The following is a 26,803-nucleotide window of genomic DNA, read 5'->3' as shown; positions in this document are numbered from 1 at the left end:
GGGAACCGTGGGCCAGGACGCGCCTCCCAGAGCCCAGGGTCCTGAGGCAGCGCCAGCCGACGTGCCGCTGCCGGCCCAGCACCCGCCCCCTGTGTAGATGGTCACACGTTTCCACGCCAACAGAGAGACACGGTCCGGCAGAAACCCTTCCGCTCCCGGGAGCGGCACCAAAACTGGGCGAGTCTCCCAGGAGGCGGAGCTTCGGGGGCAACACCTGCAGATGCTGACCCGAGGGGCCGAGCTACCAGCCGCACAGTGCCCGCGGGCCGTCACACCGTCTGCAGCCCTGGCCTGCCCCCTTCTAAGCTGCACGTGGCCCCGCTGCAGGGTGGATGTGTGGCTACGCCCGGCCACGACCCAGAGCCACGAGCCCACCGGGCAGAGGCGGACGAGCTCGGAGCCCAGACAGAACCCACCCCGACCCAGCAGATGGGAAGAAGGGAGCAGCCACCTCGTGGGAGACGCCTCTGGAGGTTTCAGCTTAAAGAGGCCTCACTCAGCATCAAGGCAGATGACTCGGCAAAGGGTCAGCTGACCCCCGGGCACCCGGCGTCCTGGCCCAGCCCTGCGTGCGGGGACAGCACGGGCTCTCTGCTCAGGGCAGACCCGCCGCGGCACAGGCTGGGGGTGGGGGGGGGTTTGTGCCTCTTCCCGCCGCCACCTCCTCTTCGCGCGTCTTCCCACACGGCTCTTGCCGCCGTCCTTCCCACCAGGTCACTCCGCTCCTCTGCCCAGCCCGACTCTTCCAGGGCTGAGGCTGTGCAGGGCGCCCCAGGCTACGTGGGTCCAGGACTGGGACCTGGCTCCTGCCCCCTCCGCCAAGACCAGCCCAGCGCGAGCAGCTGCGCGTTCAGAGAGCCCGGGAACTCGCCCTTTCCGAGTCCAGCCCCCATCCAGCGCTCACACCAGCGCTGCCCACACTGCTCCACGTCCACGCGAGGCTCCCGGGCAGGCGGCCAGTCTGAACTGAGACGTGGCTTCAAATCTTAGCACCAAAAAGTGCAAATCACGCAACAGTAACTTGCTCGGTACGTTCATCCTTCGTTAGTGATCGCACACGGCTCGCTCTGGCTCAGACGAAGAAGGGTGGTCCAGGAAGTAACCTCGCCTGTTCCTTTCTGCGTCTCAGCTGTGGGTCGGGAAGCAGGGGTGCATGTGGCCCACGCACAGTACCGTGTCGCAGGGGCCAGGTCTCACGCTCCTCCCTGCTGCCACTCACGGACCACGCTCCCAGGAAAACCTCTCCAGCAGGCCCAAAGAGACGGCGAGCTCGCCACACGCGCTGCTGCCCAGCAGGCCCATCGGGAGCCACCTCACAAAGATGGACACTGGCGCGACACCCAGGCTCTCCTGGGGACCACAGCCCCGGCCTGGGGTCACACGGGGAGCAGGAGGGAACGTGAGGGTGGAGACCCCGAGAGGCCCCTGGGCCCAGAGAGCTCCCATGCACGCGACGCCACACAGAGCCACCTCTGCTCCCCCCAGCCACTGCTGCTGCCTCTAACAGACCCAACCGACTGTAACACGAGCCACGTCTAAGGAAGCTCAGGAGCGAGTGTACCTCGCGTATCTCACAGCTGCAGGAGCCGCTGGGCCCTCAGACGGAAACAGAATCTGGCAGAGAATTCGGTAAAGAAGAGACAGAAATATTCCCCAACAAAGGGGGAAGCCAGCCGCTAAACAGCAGACTCTGCAAGGGACCTATCTGTCTGATTCACGCTCCGGAAACACAGCTGCCCTAAGGACCACTTCCTTCCTGGCCGCCAAGACGGAGGTCAGTCAACTTCAATCACGGGTACACGCCTCCCCCCGGCAACCCCGGACACCAGGCACAGTGGGACAGAGCGGCTCACAGCATGGCCTGGCCTAGACGCCAAAAAGAAAACTGGGTTTGTTTGGGTTTTCTGCCATTTTGTCTTTTTAGGGCCGCACCTGCGGCACATGGAGGTTCCCGGGCTAGGGGTCGAATCAGAGCTGTCGCTGCCGGCCTACAGCACAGCCACAGCCACGCCGGATCTGAGCCACGTCTGCCACCTACATCACAGCTCACGGCAACTCCAGATCCTTAACCCACTGAAGGAGGCCGGGGATTGAACCCGAAACCTCATGGTTCCTAGTTGGATTCGTTTCTGCTGCACCATGATGGGAACTCCAGAAAACCGGGTTTAAAAAGAAACTGGAACCCTTGTGAAAAACGGCGCATCCACTGTGGAAAAGTCAGGCAGTTCCTCAAAGAGCGGAACCCAGGGTCCCCAAGTGCCCCGGCAAACCCACCTCTGGGAACGCGCCCCAAAGAGCTGAAGAGAGACCTGCACAGGTGTTGCTCGCTCACACTCACGGCGGGACTGGTCACCGCAGCCAAAGGCGGAACCGACCCAAACGGCGGCCCCGGCGGAGCCGATAAAGCACGTGCAGCTCTCGCCCAACGCTGCGACGCGCCCGCCTCCACCTCACGGAGGGGGACAGGCCGCGACACCCTGGACCCTGGCGCCATCACGCCCAGGGGACCCGCCGTCACAGCGAGACGGACGCTGCAAGGGTCCTGCTCCCCCGCACCCCTGGGGTGGCCAAGTTCACGGAGAGGACAGGAGGGGCCCGGAGCGGGAGCGGCCGCACACGGTGGACGCAGGCCTGGCTTTGCAAAGCGAAGGCCTCGGGCGAGTGGGGGGCAGCCGCCCGGCAAGGGAACGACCTAACGTGCTGAACTTAAACCCGGCTCGCACGGGAGGCTCAGGCCGCGTGTGTTTCACCACCAGCACCCGCGCACTGCCGCACGGCCACCACCCTCACCGCGCGGTTTCACAGAAAGAGCGAAGATTACAGTGAGAACACCGACGGGGACGCCCCCCCCCCGGGGGGGGGCCCACTTCCCTTCCTCTGACCCGGGGAGCAGGCAGCCAGGCCCTGGGCCCGGGCTCACTTGTCAATGGTGGCGTCCCTCTCCCGGGAGGCGGCCGTCTGTCCCCACTCGGCCCGGCGCAGCTGCACCTCCAGGCCCTCGCAGCGCGCCTGCAGCTCCAGGGCCCGGGCCTCGGCCGCCCGCAGCTGCTCCTCGTGCGTGCTCTCGGCCGCCGCCAGCGCCGCGTCTCTCTCCCGGGCCAGACGGTCCAGCTCCTCGTGCCTGAAACACAGCAGCAGCGTCCGGGGCAGCTCGCGGGAAGCCCTGGAGCCGGGTGCTGAGCGGGACAGACTCCGTCTCAAGGAGACGGCGGCTGCTGAGCGTCGCGAAGAGGAGGAGGCGCTGCTCTCTCTGCGCCTTCATTCTGTCCGGTTGCAAAGAATCGTGAGAAGCCCCAGCGCTGCTCCGAGAGACGAGAGACAGCTCAACGTCTTCTCCCAGTCACTCAGCTCACTTATCTTGCCGACTGGCCAGTGTGTCCCACCGTCTCGGAGCAAAAGCTCTGCCCAGGCCCGTCGCGGGGCCGTTCCTTTCCGGCGGGCCACACGCGTCCTCCTCACCGCGGCACAAGCCGGGTCGGGTCCAGACGGCCGGGGAAGCAAGGGAGTTATTTCCTAACTGCTTGCTTTCACGCCCATCGGTTAGCTTTTCTCCAAAAGCGAACACTGAGACACACAGGTCCCTTGTCACCTCGGCCGCGTGTGCGCCTGCCGGTCCCACGGCGGGGGAGGGACGGGGGTCTGCGCGCGCCCGGCTCCGTCTGGGCCGTTCGTTTCAAGGAGGCACGCGGACGAGGGCGAACTGCCTTCGCCCCCCGCCACGCGGAAACACGCCCCCTGGAAGGGAGCGCGAAGGCTGACCCGGCCGAGGACCTTCTGCCGCCTGGGGGGGGGGGTACCGTGCTCCCCAAACTGGCACGAGACACACTCACTTCCTCCTGAGCGAATCCTCTTCTTTTTTCCTGGTGACACGCGCCCAGCGAAGTGTCTCCTCTAAGTCCTTTATCCTGGAAAGATTCGGCCCCCAGTGGGGAGGCAGATAAGGCCGCAGCACAGCCTGAGAGCCAGACGGGTGGATGCCTCCAGACCAAGCCCAGATGCTCAACACGGCAGCCACATCCACCCACGGGGCAGGGCTGGGGGGCACACCTGGCGTCCTTCACGGCGGCCAGGTCCCTGAGCTCCAGCTCTTTGCGCTGCAGCTGGCCCGCCAGCTCGGCACGCGCCGCCTCCGTGCTCTGCAGGGACTCCGCCGCCCGTGCCCCGGCCTCTCTCAGGGCCGCCAGCTCCTTGTTCAACAGCTTGACCTTGGAGAGGGCAGACATTCAAAATGAGGCTGTAAGCGGAACAAGATGAGGCGTGAGGGCAGCCTCACTGTCTTACCAGGAGCAGCACAAAAGAAAGCCTGGAACTCAGGGGCCGTGAACCAGTGGGAGCCTCCTCAGGCGCTCCCAGCGTGTGGGGTCCCGACCCCGGCCGGCCTGTAGGCGCTGGACTCACACGGCAGGGGCAGTTTAGGGACGGGGCTCCCGTGAGGGCTCAGGCGGCCCGGGCTGGGACCGCGGGCTACAGGGGCTGGTGGCGGGGGCAGGGGTCTGTCTTACTAAGGCCTGGCTGGATGCTGCCCAGGGCAACCAGCTGGGGGCCCTGGGCCCAAGCCAGGTGTCACCCCCGCTTCCTCGTCCCCCACACACCCCTGTCCCCTCCAGGCTGGTCCTTGTCTCAGTGAGTGGTTCTGGCGCCTGCCCTGGGCTGGGGTGGGGGCAGCACTTTAGAGAACTCGAGTTGGGGTGTTGGGGGCGTGAAGCACAGACAGGCCTCCTGAGAGCTGGGACGGGCAGCACCCCCACACAGGCCCATTCTTGGGATCCGGGTCACCCCCACACAGGCCCACTCTCAGGGTCCCAGGTCACCCCCACACAGACCCACTCTCGGGGTCCAGGGTCACCCCCCCACAGGCCCACTCTCAGGGTCCCAGGTCACCCCCACACAGGCCCACTCTCAGGGTCCCAGGTCACCCCCACACAGGCCCACTCTCAGGGTCCCAGGTCACCCCCACACAGACCCACTCTCGGGGTCCAGGGTCACCCCCCCACAGGCCCACTCTCAGGGTCCCAGGTCACCCCCACACAGGCCCACTCTCAGGGTCCCAGGTCACCCCCACACAGGCCCACTCTCAGGGTCCCAGGTCACCCCCACACAGACCCACTCTCGGGGTCCAGGGTCACCCCCCCACAGGCCCACTCTCAGGGTCCCAGGTCACCCCCACACAGGCCCACTCTCAGGGTCCCAGGTCACCCCCACACAGGCCCACTCTCAGGGGTCCCGGGTCACCCCCACACAGACCCACTCTCAGGGTCCCGGGTCACCCCCACACAGACCCACTCTCGGGGTCCAGGGTCACCCCCCCACAGGCCCACTCTCAGGGGTCCTGGGTCACCCCCCACAGGCCCACTCTCAGGGGTCCTGGGTCACCCCCACACAGGCCCATTCTCAGGGGTCCCAGGAAGCCACAGGCCAAGAACAGGGCTTACAAGAGGGCATTTTATTCTGGGGGTGCCGCTTCCTGGAGGCCGGGTAACAGGACCTGACACAGCAGCTACCGCAGCACCCACATGTCACCCCAGCCCCTGTATAAAGGGGCCTTGGTGTGAACCCTAACTCCCAAGGGGCTTCCCAGCTCCGAGGGGACCAGGCACAGCTGCAGGGCGGCGCTACCTTGAGCTCGTGCGCCAGGACCACACTGCTCATGCTGTCGGCCTGCAGGCGGAACCCGTGCTCCCGCTTCTGCATCTCAGATTCAAACTCCTGGAGCAGCTCCTGGAACAGGAAGGGCTCGTGGTGAGAGAGCCACGTGGGGCCCCCTGGAGCACGCAGTCCACAGCGACCTGTGACCCTGCACAGAGGGCATCGGCGGGTTCGCGGTGCCCCGGCCGCCTGCGTGGGCGGGTCCTGGCGGTGCCGGGCACAGACAGCTGCTGGTGGCTCAGAGGAGAGGCACCAGGCCCGCCAGCCGCCCTCCCAGCCCACGGCCGTTGGTTGCTGGTTCCCGTCTGTCTCGGCAGGCGCCCCCCGACACCTGACACCGGCTCACGGCTCCAACCCCTGGCTCTGGCTGCCCTGGCTTCTGAGCCTCACTCCAGGCTGCGTCCACGAGGCCCGGGTATAAGAACCACTGGACCACGACCACCGCCCTGCAGCTTTCAATCCCGACTCCTGACCCCGCCCCCTCTCCACTTCCCTGTCCACGTCCCAGGTCGCCCCCACAGCATGACCCTCTCTGGGGCTCCCCCCCCGGCCACCACCCCCCTGCAGCTCTCCTGGGTCCAGAGGCCTCCCCTCTTGGGTCATCCCTGCCAGAAAGGACCTTCCTGCCCCTCATCTCGTCCCAGGCTCCCATTTCCGCTTCTAGTGTGGAGCTGCCGGTCAGCCCTGGGGCCCAGGGAGCCTGCCCTGCCCGGGCCTCCTCCTCCAGGCAGGCTGCTCTACGCCATCTCCTGGTCCTCAGCCTCAGAGGAGAAAGTGGGGCAGGAGTTCCCGTTGTGGTGCAGAGGAAACGCATCCGACTAGGAACCATGAGGACTCGGATTCGATCCCTGGCCTCCCTCAGTGTGTTAAGGATCTGGTGTTGCCGTGAGCTGTGGCGCAGGCCGGCAGCTGCAGCTCCAATTCGACCCCTAGCCTGGGAACCTCCATGTGCCGCGGGTGCGGCCCTAAAAAGACAAAAAAGAAAACAAAGGAAAGTGAGGCAGCCTTAGGCTGAGCCCTCGCCCCCCCCCCAACAGCACCCCGCACAGCACTCACTCAGTGGTCATGCTCCAGCCACCCCACAGGCGGCCGTGGCCGAGCCAGGCGGTGCACACCCCCACATGTGGGCTGGGCCCCCCGCTTACAGCTCCCCCCAAGACACCGAAGACCTCGTCCCAAGTCTCCTAGCCCAGCTGCGCTTGTGGGGTTGGGGCCTGGCGGTACCTTTGGGGTTTTTTTTGTCTTTTTGCCTTTTCTAGGGCTGCTCCCGTGGCATATGGAGGTTCCCAGGCTAGGGGTCAAATCGGAGCTGCAGCTGCCGGCCTACGCCAGAGCCACAATGACGCGGGATCCGAGCCGCGTCTGCGACCTACGCCACAGCTCACGGCAACGCCGCCGAGTCCTTAACCCACTGAGCGAGGCCAGGGGTGGAAGCCACATCCTCGTGATTCCTAATCGGATTCCTTAACCACTGAGCCACGACGGGAACTCCGGGCGGTACCTTTGTTAGCGGCTTCCCTGTCTGCTCGGTACACCCCGCCACCCCCGCCCCGTTCTCCCCTGCGGGTTCCCAGAATCTCCGTTGCTGGTGGACCCTGGATTCATCTTCCATGTCTCTTAAATGTTCTCTTGGATGTTCTGTCTTTTCTTCTATTTCCTGAATTTATTTTTCAAATCATACTTCTAATTGTCAAAATCCTTCTTGTTCTGACGCCCTTCCTCCTGGCATCCTGTTCTCGAGTTTTGGACACAAAACACAACTCTGGGGGTTCTCGTCACAGGACGCCCCCGCAGCATGCCCTGAGAGGCTGAAAACGAAGCGCTAACGGGTGAGGGGCCCTGTCCCCCCCCCGCGGGTTCCCGACAGGCTCAAGTTCTCGCCTGGGGGAGGGCACAGGATGAGCCCCGGGAAGGAGGGACACGGCCAGCCCCTCCTCCAGGGCTGCCTGCGGGGCCCAGAGCCACAGGCAGACAGCTACACCGGCAAGGACGGGCAGGGCCACGCTCGGGCAGGGCCACGCGCACAGCCTGGGCCGCCGTCTCCCTGCTGGCCAGGCGGCCCGCCCCGTCGCCTCACACCTGAGTGGACCACACGGTGGCCGGTTTTGGGGTCACCGCCTCAGGAGTCGTCTCCGTCCCACCCGGGTCACTTCCCCCATCTCCCTGGGCTTCCTCTCGTGTTGTGGGCATTGCTGCTGCATGATCCCCCTCAGCTGTAAGCCTCTCCTCCGGACTGAGGCAACAGAGAGCTCACCGGGACGTCAAAATTAAAGACACCTGCTTCTCATGCACGACAGGAAAAGAGGAGGCACAGAGTGAGAAGCTACTTCAAATGTACGCATCTAAAGATGAGCTTCTGGGAGCTCCCGTCGTGGCGCAGTGGGTAACGAATCCGACTAGGAACCAGGAGGATGTGGGTTCGATCCCTGGCCTCGCTCAGTGGGTTAAGGATCCGGTGTTCCTGTGAGCTGTGGTGTAGGTTGCAGATGCGGCTCGGATCCCGCGTTGCTGTGGCTCTGGCGTAGGCCAGTGGCTGCAGCTCCGATTCAACCCCTAGCCTGGGAATCTCCATATGCCGCGGGAGCGGCCCAAGAAATGGCAAAAAAAAAACCCAATGTGTTTCTGGAGTACACAAGAAGCACTCTGACACATTGATAATGTGAAAATAAGGAGTTCCCTGGTGGCCTAATGGCTAAGGACCCGGCACTGTCGCCGCTGGGGCTTGGGTTGCTGCGGTGCTGCAGGCCTGCTCCCTGGCCTGGGAGCTTCTGCCTGCCGTGGGTGTGGCCAAATGACAATGGGGAGACAAATAGCAAGCTGGACAGACACTTCCCAAAAGAAGACGTGTGGCAACGAGCGCAGGAAAAGGTGCTCAGACGCTGATCATCGGGAGCGCTCGAGCCACGGCCCGGCACGACTACGCACCCGCGAGACGGGGGCAGAGAGAGACCGCCGGCGCCGCGGGCCGGGACCGGAGCGACCAGAAGGCCCATCTGTGGAACGCCCCAACCGCCCAGGAAGACGGCTGGGCAGGCTCTGACGTCAGAGCCAAGCCAGCACCGCACGGCGGTCACCGAGCCCGCGCCGGAGGATGCGCGCGGCGGCACGGCCGGGGAACGGAGCAGCCCAAGCGCCCACACAGCTGCAGGGTGCCGGGCAGAGAAGGGACGAGCTACGCCCACCCGACAGACAGACGGGACGCCTCAGACGGCCGGCAGGAGCCACCTCCCAGCGCCTGGAGCAGGGAGCCCCCAGCGGGGGGGCGGGGGGTGCTCCTGCTGGTTGCACAGGAGAACCTGCCTGGAACCCTGTGGAAGCACACGCTTAGCACGGGTGCCGGGGCCGTAGGAAATTACAGCTCAGCAGGGCTGAGTCCTCCGGGAGGTGACGAGGGCGCATCTCCCCCACGTCAGACCTGCGCTGCAGGCACAGGCGCCCGCACGGCCGCCTTGCTTCTCCCCCTGGGCAATTCAGCTTCTTGAAAGAAAGCTGCACCGAGCTTCTGCCGGAGCCTGGGAACCCCGTCTGCACGCGAGGGGGTCCTGGCCCCAGCTGCGGACCTCCGACCCCCGTATGGCCGCACGGCGCACGCGGGCCCCTGGCCTCCTGAGCCCTAAGCCCTCGCGGCGGTGCTCCTGCCCCATCACCGCTGTGCGTCCTCGCCGCCCTGGTCCTTTATCGTCCCGTTTCCAGTGGCGTCGGAAGAGTGGACACGCGTGGCCGACGGGCCACACGGACCAGAGGCCTGGACACAGCCGCACCAAGTACCCAGTGAGGGAGAGAGTCACACTGAAACGGGCCAGGGCGACTCCAATCCCTCTGCTGCCCTAAAATCCCACAGCGACTCCACCCGGCACCGTGCTGAGCGGGGCGCAGATGACACTCATTCCCGCGGGCCAGCTGACCAGACCCCGGCCAGCGCGAGGCGCTCACGCCAGGGACGAGGCAGTGGGGACCGGCTTAGGGGTCGTGGACAGCACAGCGCACTAGCGGATTCAAGATCTCTGGCCAAGTAACAGCACCTGCTTTTTTCTTTTCGGCTGCCCCTGCGGCATGCACAAGTTCCAGGGCCAGGGATCAAAACTGCGCCACAGCGGCAACCCGAGCCACAGCAGTGGCAGGGCCAGGTCCTTAACCCACTGAGCCACCAGGGACCTCCCCAGGGGCCTGCCTTGAAGAGGCCTGGACGACTCCCAAGAAGGGGGTCTGGGGGAGGCCGATACACACACAGCAGCCTCCCGGCCATCCTCAGCGACACTGCGCAGAAACACAGGTACGGACACGAGAGTCACACTTTTTAATCCTCTGCGAAGCGAGATGCAGTACAGGGGCACGCGAGAGACTGGGATCAGGACAGAAGGATCACGGGGTCGCTCCTTCCAACACTCTGCACAGCAACGAAGCCCTTGGTCCTGCCCCAGGTTCCGCAGGCTGCGGCCGCCAGGGGGCAGGAGGCCCGCAGGCCCGCGGCGGGAAGCAGTTGGTGCGAAGGCAACGAGACGCTGCGTCCAAGGCCAGCCGGCCCACGCCTCACCACCCTCTCTGCTGCTCCTGGGCCCCGTCGGCCCCCACCCCGTCTGATGTCCCCTCCCCTTCCCGGTCCTTGCATTGAAGGCTCACCCTCTGGGGAGCCCCAGGCTCTCAGCTCTGAACCTGTGACGCCCCCACCTCTCACGCAGCCTGACCAGCCCCACCCCGACCCCCCGCTCCCTGCTGGGCTCCCGAGGTCGGCCCTCAGCTCCAAACCGGCTGGGTCCTCGGCGCCTGCCTCGTGGCCCGCCTGTCCTCTCAGCGTGTGTCCCCACCTGCCCGCTGCCGCGGGGCTCGGCACACCTCTCACCAGGGCTGCAGCCGCCTCGGGGCCCCACAGCCTGTCCTCAGTGCAACAGCAGAGGACCCTTTAAAAAGCGCCCAAGAGCGTCTCCGCTCACCTGGAGCACAGGCCTCCCCCGAGGGCCTGGGAGGGCTACGCCGCCCCACCTCGGCCTGGGGAACCTGAACTCTGGCCCCAGGCACCCGTGCTCCCTCCCGCACCCCGGGCACCTGCAGGCGTGCGCTGCTCACACGTCCTCTTCCCTCCCAGGGCCCCGCCTCCGTGTCCCTCCGTGGCCTCCCCCCAGGGACGGTGCTGTTCCCCTGCACTGTGCACCCAGGGCAGGCGGGGCCGGTGCTCAGGCCCAACCCTGGGCCCGGGGCGGGGGCCTGGCAGAGACCGTTTGTTACGTGATGAGTAAGCCCATGAGCCATTCTGTCTCTCCTCCAATGGCTTCTAATCCTGTGCCTGCCAACCAGCAAGGGAAAAGCTTCCCCAAGTCCACCGTCTACAACCTGCAGACCCAACCAAGCGCTAAGCAGGGTAACTCGGTGCCTGTCGTCTTCTGCTTCTTTCCCGGAGGAAAACTCACTGTCAGCACTGAGCGAGTTCACCCTCCGACGGGTGGACAGTGTGCCCACAGAGCCTCAAACGGAGACAGCAGAGCGGCTAGGGAAGCCCCAAGGTAGACAGGCACACAGGCCCCGGGCCCCAGAGGCGGCGTGGGCCCGGCTGCCCGGCCCAGAGAGCCCCCAGCAGTGGGAGAGCCGGGCGCCCTCTCCTTCGCTCCGGAGACAGCGCCGGAGTGAAAACCCAGTCTGGAGCGCCTTCCTCACGGCCGCGAGGGCGCAAAGCCAGAACGAGCCTGAGTCTCAGCAAGGGCTGCATGTGGACAGGCGGGGCTGCCCCCAGAGACCCAGGCCAGCGGCCACAACTCCCCCGGGTCACCGCTGCCTCCCAGGGCCACAGCCCCCGCCTGGCCGGAGCCCTTCCGAAGCGCCGTCTTTGGAAGCCTCCCTTGAGGGACACGAGTCACAGCTGGGCTTTTCCTGGCCACCCAGCTCAGACCCCAGTGATCTTGGGCTGTTTCCAAAAGTCAGACCGGCCCCGAGGACCCCATAGGAAAGCCCTCCAAGGAAGCTCAGGGAAGGGCGTCGCGCGCAGCACCGCGGACGGGGCTTCCAGACCCGGGCGGAGGCGGGGGGTGGGGGGGGGCCTCTCTGCCGCCGGCCACGCGGGAGGCTCGGGCAGGTGCCTGTCTACCCTGACCGATGGGCACAGCATGGCTCACGATGCTGCCCTATCTCAGGGCACTGGCGCGGGGCTGAGGACGGCGGCGGGGGGGGGGGGGCTGTCCTTGAGAACTGTGGGGCCCCGCCCAGCACAGAGCAGCACAGGCCGGTGTAGGAACACACCTGCCCCAAAACCAGGGCCCGAGCTCGGGTCCAGTGGCTCACTCAGCATCACTCCGAGGGCACAGCAAGGCTGACGTCTAGATCCAGTTCCTTCTCCAATATCACAGACACAAGGCTAAAAATAAGGCGTGAGTAGTTGCCCCAAGACAGGCCAACAGCGCCCGAGTTCACACGTTTGGGTGTCTCGGGCTCAAATGACAGCTCTGCCACTTACTAAGATGGGTCCTGGGCAGGTTACTTAACACCTCTGGACCTCAGGCCCCCGTGTTTGTAAAATGCAGATCAAAACTGGTCTCTGCCGGAGTTCCCTTTGTGGTTCAGTGGTTAACAAACCCAACTAGGAACCATGAGGATGCGGGTTCAATCCCTGGCCTTGCTCAGTAGGTCGGGGATCCAGTGTTGCCGTGAGCTACGGCGTAGGCCGGCAGCTGCAGCTCCCATTCAGCCCGTAGCCTGGGAACTGCCATGTGCCGCAGGAGTGGCCCTAAAAAGACAAAGCAACGACGACAACAACAACAACAACGGGTTGAGCAGATAAATTCACCCCCCTGCTCGAGGAGCATCATGGCAGCAGTTTCCATCAACACCAGCCACTGCTTCGAGGACGCAAGTTTGGCGCCTCCTGGAAAGAGACCAAGGGACCCCAGGCCCCTGCACGCGCGCAGCTCTGCTGGCCGTGCGCTTCGGCCGCACATGTGAAGGAGAGGCTCCCGCAAACCCCACACAGCTGAGACGTGCGGAGGTGGAGGCCGAGTTTCAAGGACACCGAGGAGAAATCTGGGTGACAGGTTTAAGTGTCACCAGTCAGCTGACGCATCTATATTTAAACTTATGATCATTTACTGTTTTGTTGAAAGAAATGCAGTTACTACAGTTTGTGTTCCCAGGTCTTTTCTACAGTAAGTCTCTCTGGATTTAACTTCAAATACCTTTTTCTAAAATAAATAAAGGAGGAAATGTTGATTGATTTCTGAGGAAAGAGAACCCTGGAGTCAGCACCGAGGAAGATTTAGACACCCCATCCCACTTCCTGCAGCCCTCAGGGTACCAGGTGGCGACAAAACGACCATCTTCTCCACCTGGTACAATTCTGCCGTCAGAGCGGGCAGGCGGGCAACCGAGGAGGGACTGGAGCCTCGCTCCACCTGCCAGGCCCCACCTGCCCCTGCAACGAACCCAGCCCACCTGCTGCACCAGCCCCTGAGACCCCGCCCCCACTGCACCAGCCCCTGAGACCCCCCCACTGCACCAGCCCCTGAGACCCCCCCCACTGCACCAGCCCCTGAGACCCCTCCCACTGCACCAGCCCCTGAGACCCCCCACTGCACCAGCCCCTGAGACCTAGCCCCACCCCACCTGCCGCTGCAGGGCAAGCTCGCCGTCCAGCTCCTCCAGCCTCCGCTCCAGCTTCCACTTCAGGTTTCTGTACTGCTCCTGCTGCTGGTCCAGCTCACTGTTCCTGTCACTGGGTGAAAAACACGGTGTTTGGAAAGTCACAATGAACAGTCTCCAAAGTACACATTTGCAGGGTCACCTGTGCAAACATGAAGTGACAGGTTTCACTTTTGCAGGTGGCTCTGGCAGAACACGTGGGGTCTGTGTACCACACGTAGACAGGTGACTGCCTGCAGAAGAGAATATGACGTGGGACCCAGGCTCTCATGACGTCGTAATTCCCAAAGTGCCCAGGACACAATCGAAAGTACCGGCCATGCCGAGAACCAGGAAAACCTCCACTTGGAGAAAAGAAAACCGACAGACGCTAACAGCAAGATGACGTGGATGGCGAAATTATCTAACGAGGATTTTAAAGCAACTGTCAAAAACGCTTCAACAAGCAATTTCATATAATCTTTTTTTTTTTTTTTTTTCGGCCGTGTCTGTGGCATGTGGAAGTTCCCAGGCCGGGGCTCGAACCTGCACCACAGCAGCAACCTGAGCCACAACAGTGACCACACCAGATCCTTAACAGATCCAGTGCACGGCAGAACTCCCAGACAGCCTTAAGACAAACGGAAAACAGAGACTCTCAGCAAAGAAAAAGAAAACACAACAAAGAATGAAATGGAAACTTGAGCACTCAAACGCACCACCCCAAAACGGAGGGCAGTCCGGTCGGGCGGCCGGCGGAGCAAATCCGTTAGAGGAAGAACGAGGACAGAGCAGCAGAAGCCACGGACCCGAGGATCAGAGGAAACGGGCTGAAAACAAATTGAGCAGAAGCTTCAGGGGCCTATGGGAGCAGGACAAAAGAGCTGGCACTGTCACTGGAGTCCCAGAACGGAAGGAAAAAGAGAGTGGGGCCCAAATGTACTTGAAGAAACAGCGGTTGAAAAGGTTCCAAATACAGTGAAAAGGAACCAAAAGCCCCGGGCAGACGCTTCACAGAAAGACACAAAGCACTTCCAGGCGAGAGCAGAGCGCGGTAGGTGAGGCCTGTCTGCCTCACCTGAGTGGAGCCCCCAGGACCTGTGGGCGCCTTCAGGGTCTCAGCCCACGTGCCTCCAGGTAGCTCGCTCAGTTTTGAATGGAATCTGTATCTCACCTCATCGAAATAATCATAAGCTCAAATACGCGTTATGAAAATGATACAGATTTGCAATTCATGCGAGATTCCAAACAGCTAAACCCCGAGAGACGCCCGGGTGCGGGTGCGGGTGCGGCGGCCGGCGCGCCCGCCCTGGACCGACAGTGGGCGGGGCCGGGGGCGGGGCCGAGGGCCGGGGGCGGGGCGCCCCTCACCTGTGCACCCGCTCCAGCTCCAGGCGGTGCTCCCGCAGCCTCTGCTCCTGCTGCTGCTGCGCGTCCTCCAGCCGCCGGGCCTCGCGGGCCAGCGCCTGCCTCAGCTTGGCCACCTCGATCTGGAGCTCGCTCACCTCGGCCTGCCGGGCCTCCTCCAGCCCGCGGGCCCGGGCGAAGGCGGCGTCGTAGCGCTCCAGCTCGCGGTCCCGCTCCTCTAGCACCTGCAGGTTGTAGACGAAGTCCTCCTGCAGGCGCCGCAGCTTCGCCTGCGCCTCCTCCAGCTGGCGCTGAGCGTCCTGCAGGGCGGCCTCCTGCACCTGCCAGCGCCGGGCCTGCAGCGCCCGCCACTCCTCCTCCTTGCGGGCCAGCAGGGCGTCCAGGGCCTGGTCCTGAGGCCCAGGCGGGGGCGGCATCTCGGCTGCTGCAGCAAAGAGAAGGCGCGGGTCGGGTTCACCATTAGGGACCCCGACTTTCACCTCAGATCCCCGCCCAAGTGGCCGCTGCCCCGGAAGCGGGAGGACGCTCTGGCCGGTCACCGCTGTCCAGCCATACCGAGTCCTGCAGGGCCAGGCCGCTCCCACCGCCCTTCCTGCCCCCGCTCTCCTGGAGAGTCACCACCCAGGACCAGGTGCCTCGGCCTCGGCTTCTGACCTGCTGAGCACCGATACTTTCCCAAACAATAAAACGCCAGAAAAAAATGAACTAAAAAACCCCAGATATATGTTCCACTTTTGAACGTATTAAACAGCATACAACTGCGTTGTCAAACTGCCCACAAGCGTCTGAGGGCCCCCCCCCCGCCCCCGGCTCCCCTGTCTGCCGAGGACGACCTGCCAGGGGCCAGGCTGCCCAGGCCACAGCACCTCCCCCGCCCCGGCACCTGCAGAACTGCCCCAGTGCAGCCGGCTGGCAGGGAAGGGGTGGATTCCGATGGGAAAAGCCGCTTGGTGGGGGCCCTCCTGGCCTGGACCCATGGGCTGGACCTGAAGCTTTGCTGCACAACCAGCCTGGAGGGTGGCCGGCTGACAGAGGTGCCCTGGCATCTTCCGGGGTGGGGGGCGTGAGAATGAAACTCTGCTCTGAGCGGCTTTCCGGGGGCCGGGTGGAGGGACAGGCATCTTATCCCCAAAGAATCTGAAATGTCTGATTCGTTTGATTCCTTTGTTTGTGGCCTTGGTCTCGACATGCAGAAGCTCCCGGGCCAGGGCTGGAACCTGCACCGAAGCAGCAACAAGGCTGAACCCCACTGAGCCACGCAGGAGCGCCTGATTCTTTTTTTTTTTTTAACCCTTTCCTTCTAGGTTTTTTATTTTTTATTAAAAAATATTTTTAATTGAAGTATTGTTCATTTACATTATTATGTTAGCTTCAGACGTACATAGTAATTCAATATTTCTTCCTCCAGGCTTTTTTTTTTAAATGATTTTTTTTCCATTGTAGCTGGTTTACAGTGTTCAGTCAATTGTCTACTGCACAGCAAGGCGACCCAGGCACACATATGTGTATATATTCTTTTTTCTTGCATTGTCAGGCTCCGTCGCAAGTGACTGGATATGGTTCCCGAAGCTACACAGCAGGATCTCCTTGCTTATCCCTTCCGAAGGCAATAGTTTGCTGATTCATTTTATTTTATTTGTTTTTGTGTTTCTCTCTTTTTAGGGCCACACCCATGGTATATGGAGGTTCCCAGGCTAGAGGTCCAATCAGAGCTGTAGCCGACAGCCTACGCCAGGGCCACAGCAACGCGGGATCCGAGCCGAATCTTCGGCCTACACCACAGCTCACGGCAACGCCGGATCCTTACCCCGCCAAGCGAGGCTGGGGATCGAACCCACATCCTCATGGATGCCAGTCAGGCTCGTTGACTGCTGAGCCACCGCGGGGACTCCTGCCCATTCACTTTAAACGGGTCTTTTTTAAGAAGAAAAAGACACAGTGTCCCAGGTGGTCTCAAGCCACAGGGAAATACACACTCACAGGCCCTGGGGCAGAGGAGCCAGCACTTGGGGCCTGTGAGAGCACCTGTGAGTTGGAGAAGCCCCCCAGCCCCTCCCGAGGGGCACCAGCAGCATCAGTACTGGTCCCCCCGGGTCACGGCAAACATCCAGACTCGGAAACAGGAACAAGAGAACTCGGGGCGGGGGAGGGGGGGTTCTTCTTTTAAAACTAAACAGAATTCTTTTTTTTTAAATTATTTTCTCTTAATAATGATTTTTCTTTTTTCCATTGTAGCTGGTTTACAGTGTTCTGTCAATTGTCTACTGCACAGCAAGGAGACCCAGGCACATACATGTACACATTCTTCAAAAACTAAACAGAATTCTTGATCCAGCAAACACTCTCTAACCCATTTTATTTATTCATTTATTTCGGTCTTTTCTAGGGCCTCTTCCCGCGGCATATGGAGGTTTCCAGGCTAGGGGTCGAATCGGAGCTGCAGCCGCCAGCCTACATCACAGGCACAGCCACAGCCACGCGGGATCCCAGCCGCGTCTGCGACCTACACCACAGCTCACGGCAACGCCGGATCCTTAACCCCCTGAGCAAGGCCAGGGATGGAACCCGCAACCTCGTGGTTCCTAGTCGGATTCGCTAACCCCTGCGCCACGACGGGAACTCCCTTCTCTAACCCGTTTTAAAAGAACCCTACTTTTTAGAGACACGAGGTTCACTTCAGTCCTGAAATTACTGATAACAAAACCCAACAGCTGCTCCACAATGAAACATTATCTTTAAAACCCAGTGGAAGGAGAAGCGGAAAATTTTTTCCTTTACCCAGCAGCGCTCTGAGAGCACTGGTTTTACTGCGATCCAGCTCTCGGCGGGACTGCAGAGCTGCTGCCACCCCACAGCCCACATCCCTGCTCAGTTTATGAGCTGAGAGCTCTCTGCCCCGTAATCACTAATATGGCCACTAGCAGAACACATAAAACAACAGAGAAAGACAAAACAAAAACCCCAGAACCCCACCAAAAAATGATCTATGTAGTCAGAATGAGTGCTACAGGAGTTCCCTGGTGGCCTGGGGGGTTAAGGATCTGCTGTTGTCCTGCTGAGGCAGAGGTTCGATCCCTGGCCCAGGTACTTCTATATGCTGTGGGCGCAGCCAGAAAAAAAAAAAAAAAAGAATTACTACTATAACATCTTGGTAACGAAATGAAGAAAACAGTAAGGGAGGAATTGTCATAATGGCCTGGGCTGGTGTTTAGAGAATCCCTAAATATTCCGCCAGGACCAAAGAAACAACAAGGTGTGTTTTCTGGGAAAAGATGCATGTTGTGTGCCAGGATGCCCAGCAGACAGTGGGGACACAAAAGCTTTTCTTTTTTTTTTTTTTTGCCTTTTCTAGGGCCGCTCCTGTGGCATATGGAGGTTCCCAGGCTAGGGGTCCAATCGGAGCTGTAGCCGCCAGCCTACACCACAGCCACAGCAACGCGGGATCCAAGCTGCACCTGCGACCTACACCACAGCTCACGGCAACACCGGATCTTTAATCCACTGAGCAAGGGCAGGGATTGAACCCGCCACCTCCTGGTTCCTAGTTGGATTCGTTAACCACTGCGCCACGACGGGAACTCCCCACAAAAGCTTTTTAGACATTTGTTATCTCTGCACTTAAAACACAGAAAGTAACATAAAAAAACACAACACAGGAGTTCCCATCGTGGCTCAGCAATAACGAACCCGGCTAGGACCCATGAGGATGCAGGTTCAATCCCTGGCCCCGCTCAGTGGGTTAAGGATCTGGCATTGCTGTGAGGCTGTGGGGTAGGCTGGCAGCTGCAGCTCTGATTAGACCCCTAGCCTGGGAACCTCCATATGCTGCCGGTGTGGCCCAGAAAAAAAAGCCAAAAAAAGAGAGAAGAAAACACAACAGGATGAACGTTAGCGGTGAGCAACAGAGGCCACGTATTTGGTGAGCACTGAGCAACGCGTCTAAGGGCTTGCTGGAAGGCAAAGCGCAGAGGAAGACAGGGTCCATCCTAGGATTTGCATGTTTCATAAGGAAAAAGCAAGGCAATGTCTCAGGCATTTCGATCCAGACGAATTCCTTATGCAGTTCTTCCTGTGAGAGCCCAGAGGGGCGCGCTTTCTCTCCACAGGCAGTCGGGGTTACAGGGTGGCTGGTGAAAGCGGCCGCAGAAGACAAAAGGCCGAGTCTGGCCAAAGGCCAGTCTTGTGCAGGGTGCCTTCTCCGCACCCGGGTGACAAGGCCGACCATTGCTTCAGGCTGGTCCCACAGCCCCAAGCTTCCAGCGTTCAAGAGGAACTCAGTCTGGTCCACACACAGCAAAGTCCAACACTGGAGCACCTTGGTTTGCAGCAAAGAGGGGCTTTATTCGCCAGATGGTGGAGGGAGGGAAATGGAGCTGAAATCCACCTCCCCAGAGGCCGGGGGCTCAGGGCATTAGGGCATCAGGAAAAAAGAGCAGGCGGTCAGAGGCCTTCCTGCTGTGGCCCCGTGGTCTCGCTCAGCGGGTTAAGGATCCGGCCTTGCCGTGAGCTGTGGTGTCGGTCGCGGACACAGCTCGGATCCCGCGTTGCAGCGGCTGTGGTGCAGGCTGGCAGCTGTAACTGTGATTTCATCCCTGGCCTGGGAACCTCCACATGCCGTGTGTGCGGCCCTAAAAGGACCTTGAAAAAAGACAGCAGGCGGTCAGAGGCCTGGGGAGGGGGGGTGAGGAAAGGGGACTGGGAGGAGGTGTGGGACTGCCCGGCACAGGTCTAACTAAGCGACAGCCCCTGCCCGCTCGGAGGGTGGAGGTGTCGCCCGCGCCCCCACGCCCAGCTGGAGGGTCCGAGGTCCCAGCCAGTCTGAACTGGCAGCGCCCGGCCCTCGACTCAGGCAGACGGCTTTCTTTCTGGTCTTAAAGGTCCTGGGACGACCTTGATTAGTGGAGGCAGGTGCAGGGTTTGACGAATCCTCGGGCGCAGCTTCGCGGCATCCCGACCCACCAGGTGTGGGGAGCTCCCGGCCGGCGAAGGCGAGACGTGGACGCCAGTGTCCCCCTGCGCGCGCACCCCTTGCCCTGCGTCGCGTCCTCCTAAGAACCTGGCGGCCCGGTCAGCAGAGCGCCTGCCGGAGCTGCCGTTGCTGAAGCTGAGGCTCCGCAGGGCGGAGGGACCCTGATTTTCCGCGTCGGGCGGAAGCGGAGGCCACCACCTGGGCCGGCGGCCCCTCCAGGCGGCGTCTGCGGGGCCGGCACCAGCCCCGGGCGGTCGGTGTGGGAACCGAGGTGAACGCGGGACGCCCGCCCGCCGGCTCGCTGGCGTCCGCGGGGACCTGGGGGCGCTGGGTGGAGGCGACGCCGGCGTCGGAGCGAGCGCAGGCGGGAGGGCGGTCACGGCCCTAACCGCGGGGCGGCGCGGGGGCTCCGCGCGGGGCTCGCAGCAGAGCGGGCCCCGCCTCCTGCCCGGCCGCGCCCAGCACGGCGCGCCCCGCGCGCCCCCGGCGGGCTCGCTCCGTCGGTCTGTCCGTCCCGGGCGGGGACAGACGGAAGCCCCGCCCACCGGCCTGTTCAAAGTCCGGCGGGGCCCGCTCGCCCGTCGCCCTTCCCCGCCCCTCCACACGGCAGCCCCCAGGAGGCGCTCCCAAGCTGCGTAACTTTGCGGGGACACTGTCACACCACACACACAACCGTGGGGCTCCGGCAGAAGAGCTGGGGTGGCAGGGATCTCTGCTCCCCCGTTCCCGCCCTCCAAACCACTCCTTCCTCCCAAGGCTGGAGTCTCCGCCACGTGGCTCCACCCCCAGGGGATGGGCCCGCACCTGCTGAGGCGCCGGCCCACCTGGGCTACCCTACCCGCCATGGTTTCCCCCACTCCGGCCCCTGCACTCGGCCCCAGCCTCCACCCTTCAGAGTCGTCCCGAGAGCTGTGATCACTTGACCCTTAAGCGTGTTAAGGGTGTACCAAGGAACTACGGGCAAATGAAGGACAATTACTTTAAAAAGTTTTGATTTCACGGAGTTCCCGTTGTGGCGCATCGGAAAGGGAAACGAATCCAACTAGGAACCACGAGGTTGCAGGTTCGATCCCTGGCCCTGCTCAGTGGGTTAAGGATCCGGCGTTGACGTGAGCTGTGGTGTAGGTCGCAGACGTGGCTCAGATCCCACATTGCTATGGCTCTGGCGTGGGCCAGCAGCAACAGCTCCGATTTGGCCCTTAGCCTGGGAACCTCCATATGCCATGGGTGTGGCCCTAAAAGGACAAAAGACAAAAAAAAATTTTTGATTTCAGGAGTTCCCTGGTGGCACAATAGGTTAAGGATCTGGCCTTGTCACGGCAGCAGCTCAGTCGCTGCTGTGGTGAAGGTTTGATTCCTGGCCCAAGAACTTCCACATGCCGCAGCAGGCACGGCCAAAAAAAGTTTTCAATCAGTAAAAACTGGAGGTACTGGGTTCAAATTCAGTCAGTGGCCAAGTACTTCCCCCAAGTACACAGCAGAGGAGGTCCTCGGCTATGTCCCAAGTCACACTCTGTCCCGTACGCCAGTCCCTGGCCCCTTGAAGGAGATAACAAGCATTTTACTCCAACTCCATTTCGAGTGGGAATCACTGTAGCCAGAAAAATAATGATACCAAATAGTGGAAAATTGCCTCCCTCAGACCCAGCAATCTTTCTTAAATTCCACTTAACAAGTATTCAGGAGCTCCTGCTGTGGCGCAACAGGATCAGCAGCGTCTCTGCAGCACCAGGAAGCAGGTTCAACCCCCAGCCAGGCGAGTGTGTTCAAGGATCTGGTGTGCCCGCAGCAGCACGGTAGGTTGAAAGTGCAGCTCAGATATGACACCTGGCCTGGGAACTCCAAGCCCAGGACCCCTGGGAAGCAGGTCAGGCAAGCCCCCAAGCCCAGGACCCCTGGGAAGCAGGTCAGGCCGGCCCCCAAGCCCAGGACCCCTGGGAAGCAGGTCAGGCAAGCCCCCAAGCCCAGGACCCCTGGGAAGCAGGTCAGGCCGGCACCCAAGCCCAGGACCCCTGGGAAGCAGGTCAGGCAAGCCCCCAAGCCCAGGACCCCTGGGAAGCAGGTCAGGCAAGCCCCCAAGCCCAGGACCCCTGGGAAGCAGGTCAGGCCAGCACCCAAGCCCAGGACCCCTGGGAAGCAGGTCAGGCCAGCACCCAAGCCCAGGACCCCTGGGAAGCAGGTCAGGCAAGCTCCCAAGCCCAGGACCCCTGGGAAGCAGGTCAGGCCAGCACCCAAGCCCAGGACCCCTGGGAAGCCGGTCAGGCCAGCACCCAAGCCCAGGACCCCTGGGAAGCAGGTCAGGCAAGCTCCCAAGCCCAGGACCCCTGGGAAGCAGGTCAGGCCAGCACCCAAGCCCAGGACCCCTGGGAAGCAGGTCAGGCAAGCCCCCAAGCCCAGGACCCCTGGGAAGCAGGTCAGGCAAGCTCCCAAGCCCAGGACCCCTGGGAAGCAGGTCAGGCAAGCCCCCAAGCCCAGGACCCCTGGGAAGCAGGTCAGGCCGGCACCCAAGCCCAGGACCCCTGGGAAGCAGGTCAGGCCGGCCTCCAAGCCCAGGACCCCCGGGAAGCAGGTCAGGCCACCAAGCTCAGGGAAAGTGCATCAAGGAACAATAAGGCGATGCGGTGACCTCCACGGCTGGGAGTTCACTCACACTAACTGCCTAACGCCTGGCCCCCCAAACCCCAACATCCACACAAACCCGCTGACTGCGGTGGGGCTGGTGCACAGCCGAGCGGGTTCTGGGCTCCGGCACAGGCCCGTCGGCAGAAATCAGTGCACACACAGGCCACGAACCGGGATTCAAGCAAATACACAACCTTCGATGACGCCGATGCCGTGCCCGGGCGAAGTGCAGTGAGTCATCGCTGCGCTGCCTCAACAGTGCACCAGGCCTGCGAGGAAGGGCCTCCCTCCTCTGAGGACTGCCCTGTGTGCCCTGTCCCGTGCCAGGCGCCCTGCCACCAGGCTCGCCTCTTAAAGGCATGGTCACACAGCCACCCACGGGAGTTACGGCACGGAAATCTGGACACGTGACCCTGTGCCCGTGGCTTGGGGCCTTTTCAAAGTAAAGCTGCACCTGTTTGGCACAGGATTCAAAGATCCCTAGGGTGGCCTGGCCCGTCTTGCCCACCACGCCCAGCACAGCTCCCTCTGCAGCTCCGGCGGCTCCCCAGAGACAGCTTTGGCCGTGCAGGCCCCCCCGCCCCATGCCCCATACGCCCAGCACTGATGCTCCCTGCCTTCCTACCCCCTCACAGACAGCCTGCCTGCCTCTGTCATCACAAATTCTGAAGCCCCAAGGCCGAGGTTAATCCACTTTTATTAAATGTCACCGATTCATGATCCGGAGCCAGTCTGTCAGCCAACCAGCGAACGCCCCAGCAGGCACCCAGGGTTCGGGAGGAACCACGCAAAACTTCTGGGGAAACAGCAGAAACCTCCAGAAAGGCGGGGCAGCACACTGGCAACTCAGCTCTGCCCACAGCGTTCACGGTCCCTACGAAAACCAGCGGGGTCAGCAGGGGACGGGCCGGGTCACCTCATCTCTGACTTTCTTATCTGTAAAATGCTGGGCTTTTTTTTTCCAACTCAGTGCATTGTATTACATTTACAGCTGTACAACGAACATCACAACCCAATGAAAGTGCTGAGCTTTCTAACTTTCCGTTTTGAATCTAAGGGGGATGTTTGCCTGTCAGGTCTGAAAGGCACCTGCAAATCCCTGGGTCTTCGGAAGGTGGAAATGACTCCTCGTGAAAGCCATGCTTCCCACACGAGGAAGCCCGGCAGGCTGCAGCCAGACACAAGCAGCAGAGGCCCCGCCGGGAAGACCCCCTCAGCCGCCAGATGACACAGCGGAGCCGGACCAGCTGGGACAGGCGCCCGGCTCCGGCCGGTGGCCCGGCGCGGGCCCCCAGCCCGGTCAGATCAAAGGGAGCCGCGAGAGGGCGGCCGACGGAGGGAGAGAGACTCAGCGCCTCTTCCCAGGCCGGGCGGGAGCTGCGCCCGGAGCCACAGCCAAGCATCCCCAAGCCAGCAGCACACTCAAGAGAAGAGGCAAAAGATGGGCCCGAAGTCGCTGCGAGGAGGAGCCGCGCCGAAGAGCCAGAGCCTCCCGAGCGCAGTGGGCCCTGCAGAGCGCCCTGCAGAGCGGCTGGTCCTGCCCGGCAGGGGCCGCCCCCCAGCGAGGGGGCTGCAGGGGCTGCGAGCGGGATACACGGGGAGGAGGCCCCAGAGGAAGACGCCCTCCACGCCACCCTCAGGCCTCGCCGAGCACCGGATGGGCAGAGGAAAGCACAGCCATCAGAGAGGAAGCCCAGGCTCCCCACCTGCAGCTGCGACAGCGGAACTAATCCCACTTTCGTTGGTCTGACCAACAACGTGGAGGAATTGTTTTAGAACATGCATCTGAGAGTGCGCCCTTGGGACAGCACTGCACGACCTCAATGACATATAAGCTGCTGCAGACGCTAGCATTTACGCAAAAGGACCGTTTGTTGACAAGGCTGAAAGTCAGGCCCCAGACGCTCGCAAACGCGCCACGTAGGCGCACTGGCTGAGCAGAGAGACACCCAAAGCAAGGTCCCTTCCCCCCTTCCTCTGAAAGACTGAGGTGCCTTTGGCTTTCCACCCGGACACCTTTTTTTTTTTTTTTCTTTTGTCTTTTTAGGGCTGCACCAGCGCCATATAGAAGTTCCCAGGCTAGGGGTCTAATCGGAGCTGTAGCTGCCGGCCTACACCACAGGCACAGCCACATGGGACCCAAGCTGCGTCTGCGACCTACACCACAGCTCATGGCAACGCCAGATCCTTAACCCACGGATCGAGGCCAGGGACTGAACCTGCAACCTCATGGATGCTAGTCGGATTTGTTTCCACTGAGCCATGACGGGAAGTCCCCAAACACCATTCCTTATGCAGAAGAACCCAGGTCTGCCTCGGTCAAGAATACTGTCCTGTTGCTGCTCTGCAAACATATTTAACAAGCTGAACTGACAAAACATTTCTGTGGGACTTGAAAGTCCAGAGGTGGCTCGTCTCGGCCTCAGGACAGGGACTCAGTGTCGCACCCTCTGGAATCCCAGCGTGGGCCTCGGGAACTCAACTCAGTGCAGGGGATCTTTCAGGTGCTCTGGGGGATGAAAATTAGGGGCCTGTGATTCCCAAGCCTCTTCTCCTTCCCTTCACTGACTGCCAAATAGTCCCACCACCATGTGCAAAGCCTGAAATGAGAGAGGTAAGCAGCAGATGGACCTCAGTTCCACGGCAGGAACTTGCTGGGGGAGAGAACACTGCTGCATTGAGAGGAATGAAATGCTTTACTTGAATTTACAGCTGCCTTGCCCCCTTCCAAAAAAAGTAAATGGGGAGTTCCCATCGTGGCTCAGTGGAAATGAAGCTGACGAGTATCCATGAGGATGCAGGTTCGATCCCTGGCCTCGATCCGTGGGTTAAGGATCCGGCGTCGCTGTGAGCTGTGGTTTAAGATGCAGATGCAGCTCGGATCCTGCATTGCTGTGGCTGTGGTGTAGGCGGGCAGCTGCAACTCCGATTTGACCCCTAGCCTGGGAACTTCCAAATCCGCAAGTGCAGCCCTAAAAAGCAGGGGGAAAAAAAGTACACAAATGAGAGAGAAAAAGAGAAATCCAACAGCGTGTACTTAAGAGCTCTGCTAACTTTTAGAACCACATAAATGCGTCACATCCTGAAACTTAAAATCAGTAAGGACTCACCGTGAAATATAACCAGAAACAAATAAACCTATAACTTCATCATAAATTAATGAGTAAACACTACAGCGACTCTGTAAAACAGCATCTTGACTACCTGTCCTAAGGATGAAAACAAACACGCGCAGGCACATGTCCTGCTCTAGGTGAGCCGGTTTGCTTTTCTCGTAAACACGGATGGGCAGCACCGAACCCACTTCGCGAGCAGGCTAGCGCCGAGCGAGAGGTGCCCACGCCGAGGACAACAGGAGCCAGACTTCGAGAGGAAGGGGAATGTGCGACGAGCCCTGAGGGATGGACTGGAGCTGGAGGCCTCAGGGTAAACTCGGGCGGTTTTGTTATTTTATTATTTGGGGTTTTTTAGGGCCATACTCACAGCATATGGAGGTTCCCAGGCTAGGGGTCAAATTCAGAGCTGCAGCTGGCTGCCGGCCTCCACCACAGCCACAGCAATGCGGGAGCTGAGCCGGGTTTGTGACCTGTGATGCAGCTTGTGGCAACGCAGGATCCTGAACCCACCGAGTGGGGCCAGGGATCGACCCTGCATCCTCGTGGATACGCGCTGGGCTCGCTACCCCTGAGCCACAGCGGGAACTCCTAAACCCAGTTTTGAACATACACGCTGACATGTGGATCTAGAAATAGATACAGATGTATATACAGGGCGTGCAGTGTCCTGGCTCCTGGCTCCTCCCGCTGAGAAAGCCAAAAAGCAATGACACTCCAGCAGCACACCTCTCCCACATCTTGGCTTATGGAAAACACCTTCTCAACTAAAAGGAGCCAACACTCCTTACAGAAATGCCTGATGCCAGCCTAGGTCAAAGAAGCACTGATGAGTCTGGGACATCTTTTGGGGTCAAAAAATGAGGAGGTGCTCAAACTGTTGGGGACAAGGACACAGGGTAAAAGGACATAAAAGCCAAACAGAACGGGCCAGATCTGGACAACAAGAGCACCAAAATAAATGATAGGAATGGATTATAACCTGTGAAACAAACATAGAATTAAAACGTATACACCAACATAAACAACTGAATAAATTAAAACATGGAAGATTCTTCCTTACAGTAGAATTCCCACTAATAGGAGGTCCTGTCGTGGCTCAGCGGAAATGAACCTGACTAGGAACCATGAGGATTTGGGTTTGATCCCTGGCTTCACTCCGTGGGTTAAGGATCCGGCGTTGCCATGAGCTGTGGAGTAGGTCACAGACGTGGCTCAGACCTGGCATTGCTGTGGCTGTGGTGCAGGCTGGTAGATGTAGCTCCGATTAGACCCCTAGCCTGGGAACCTCCACACGCTGAGGGTGTGGCCCTAAAAAGACAAAAAAAAAAAAAAAGAGATTCCAACTAATAAAAGTAGAAGAAATAATGTGAATGGAAATATCGCCTGGCAAGTACATTTATAATTTTTTTCAGAAAATGCTCACCTCCATATGACTGGCAGTATGGTTAGAAACAAGCTATGTAATAGTTTCAGAGTATCTCCC

At 60.9% G+C, this 26,803-nt stretch overlaps 1 protein-coding gene across 13 annotated transcripts in view; it reads right to left on the bottom strand.

Annotated features, from left to right (window-relative positions):
• Positions 1 to 26,803, bottom strand: part of CCDC57 (coiled-coil domain containing 57) — a 99,640-nt gene that overhangs the window by 71,779 nt on the left and 1,058 nt on the right. For all 13 annotated transcript variants that reach the window (XR_007131670.1, XM_047757003.1, XM_047757007.1 and 10 more), the window contains exons 2-7: positions 14,617 to 15,037; positions 13,231 to 13,339; positions 5,617 to 5,718; positions 4,048 to 4,205; positions 3,831 to 3,905; positions 2,921 to 3,121 (exon numbers count right to left, since the gene is read on the bottom strand). Coding sequence is in view for 12 of the 13 variants with exons in the window: in XM_047757003.1 (XP_047612959.1) it covers positions 2,921 to 3,121; positions 3,831 to 3,905; positions 4,048 to 4,205; positions 5,617 to 5,718; positions 13,231 to 13,339; positions 14,617 to 15,037 (1,066 nt within the window). In the remaining variant the exon portion in view is untranslated. The remainder of the gene's footprint in view (positions 1 to 2,920; positions 3,122 to 3,830; positions 3,906 to 4,047; positions 4,206 to 5,616; positions 5,719 to 13,230; positions 13,340 to 14,616; positions 15,038 to 26,803) is intronic.

This window comes from Phacochoerus africanus, chromosome 14 (genome assembly GCF_016906955.1).
Source record: "Phacochoerus africanus isolate WHEZ1 chromosome 14, ROS_Pafr_v1, whole genome shotgun sequence".
Classification (NCBI taxonomy): domain Eukaryota; kingdom Metazoa; phylum Chordata; class Mammalia; order Artiodactyla; family Suidae; genus Phacochoerus; species Phacochoerus africanus.
Note: the sequence above shows the minus strand (reverse complement) of the source record. Positions and strands in the feature narration are given on the sequence as shown.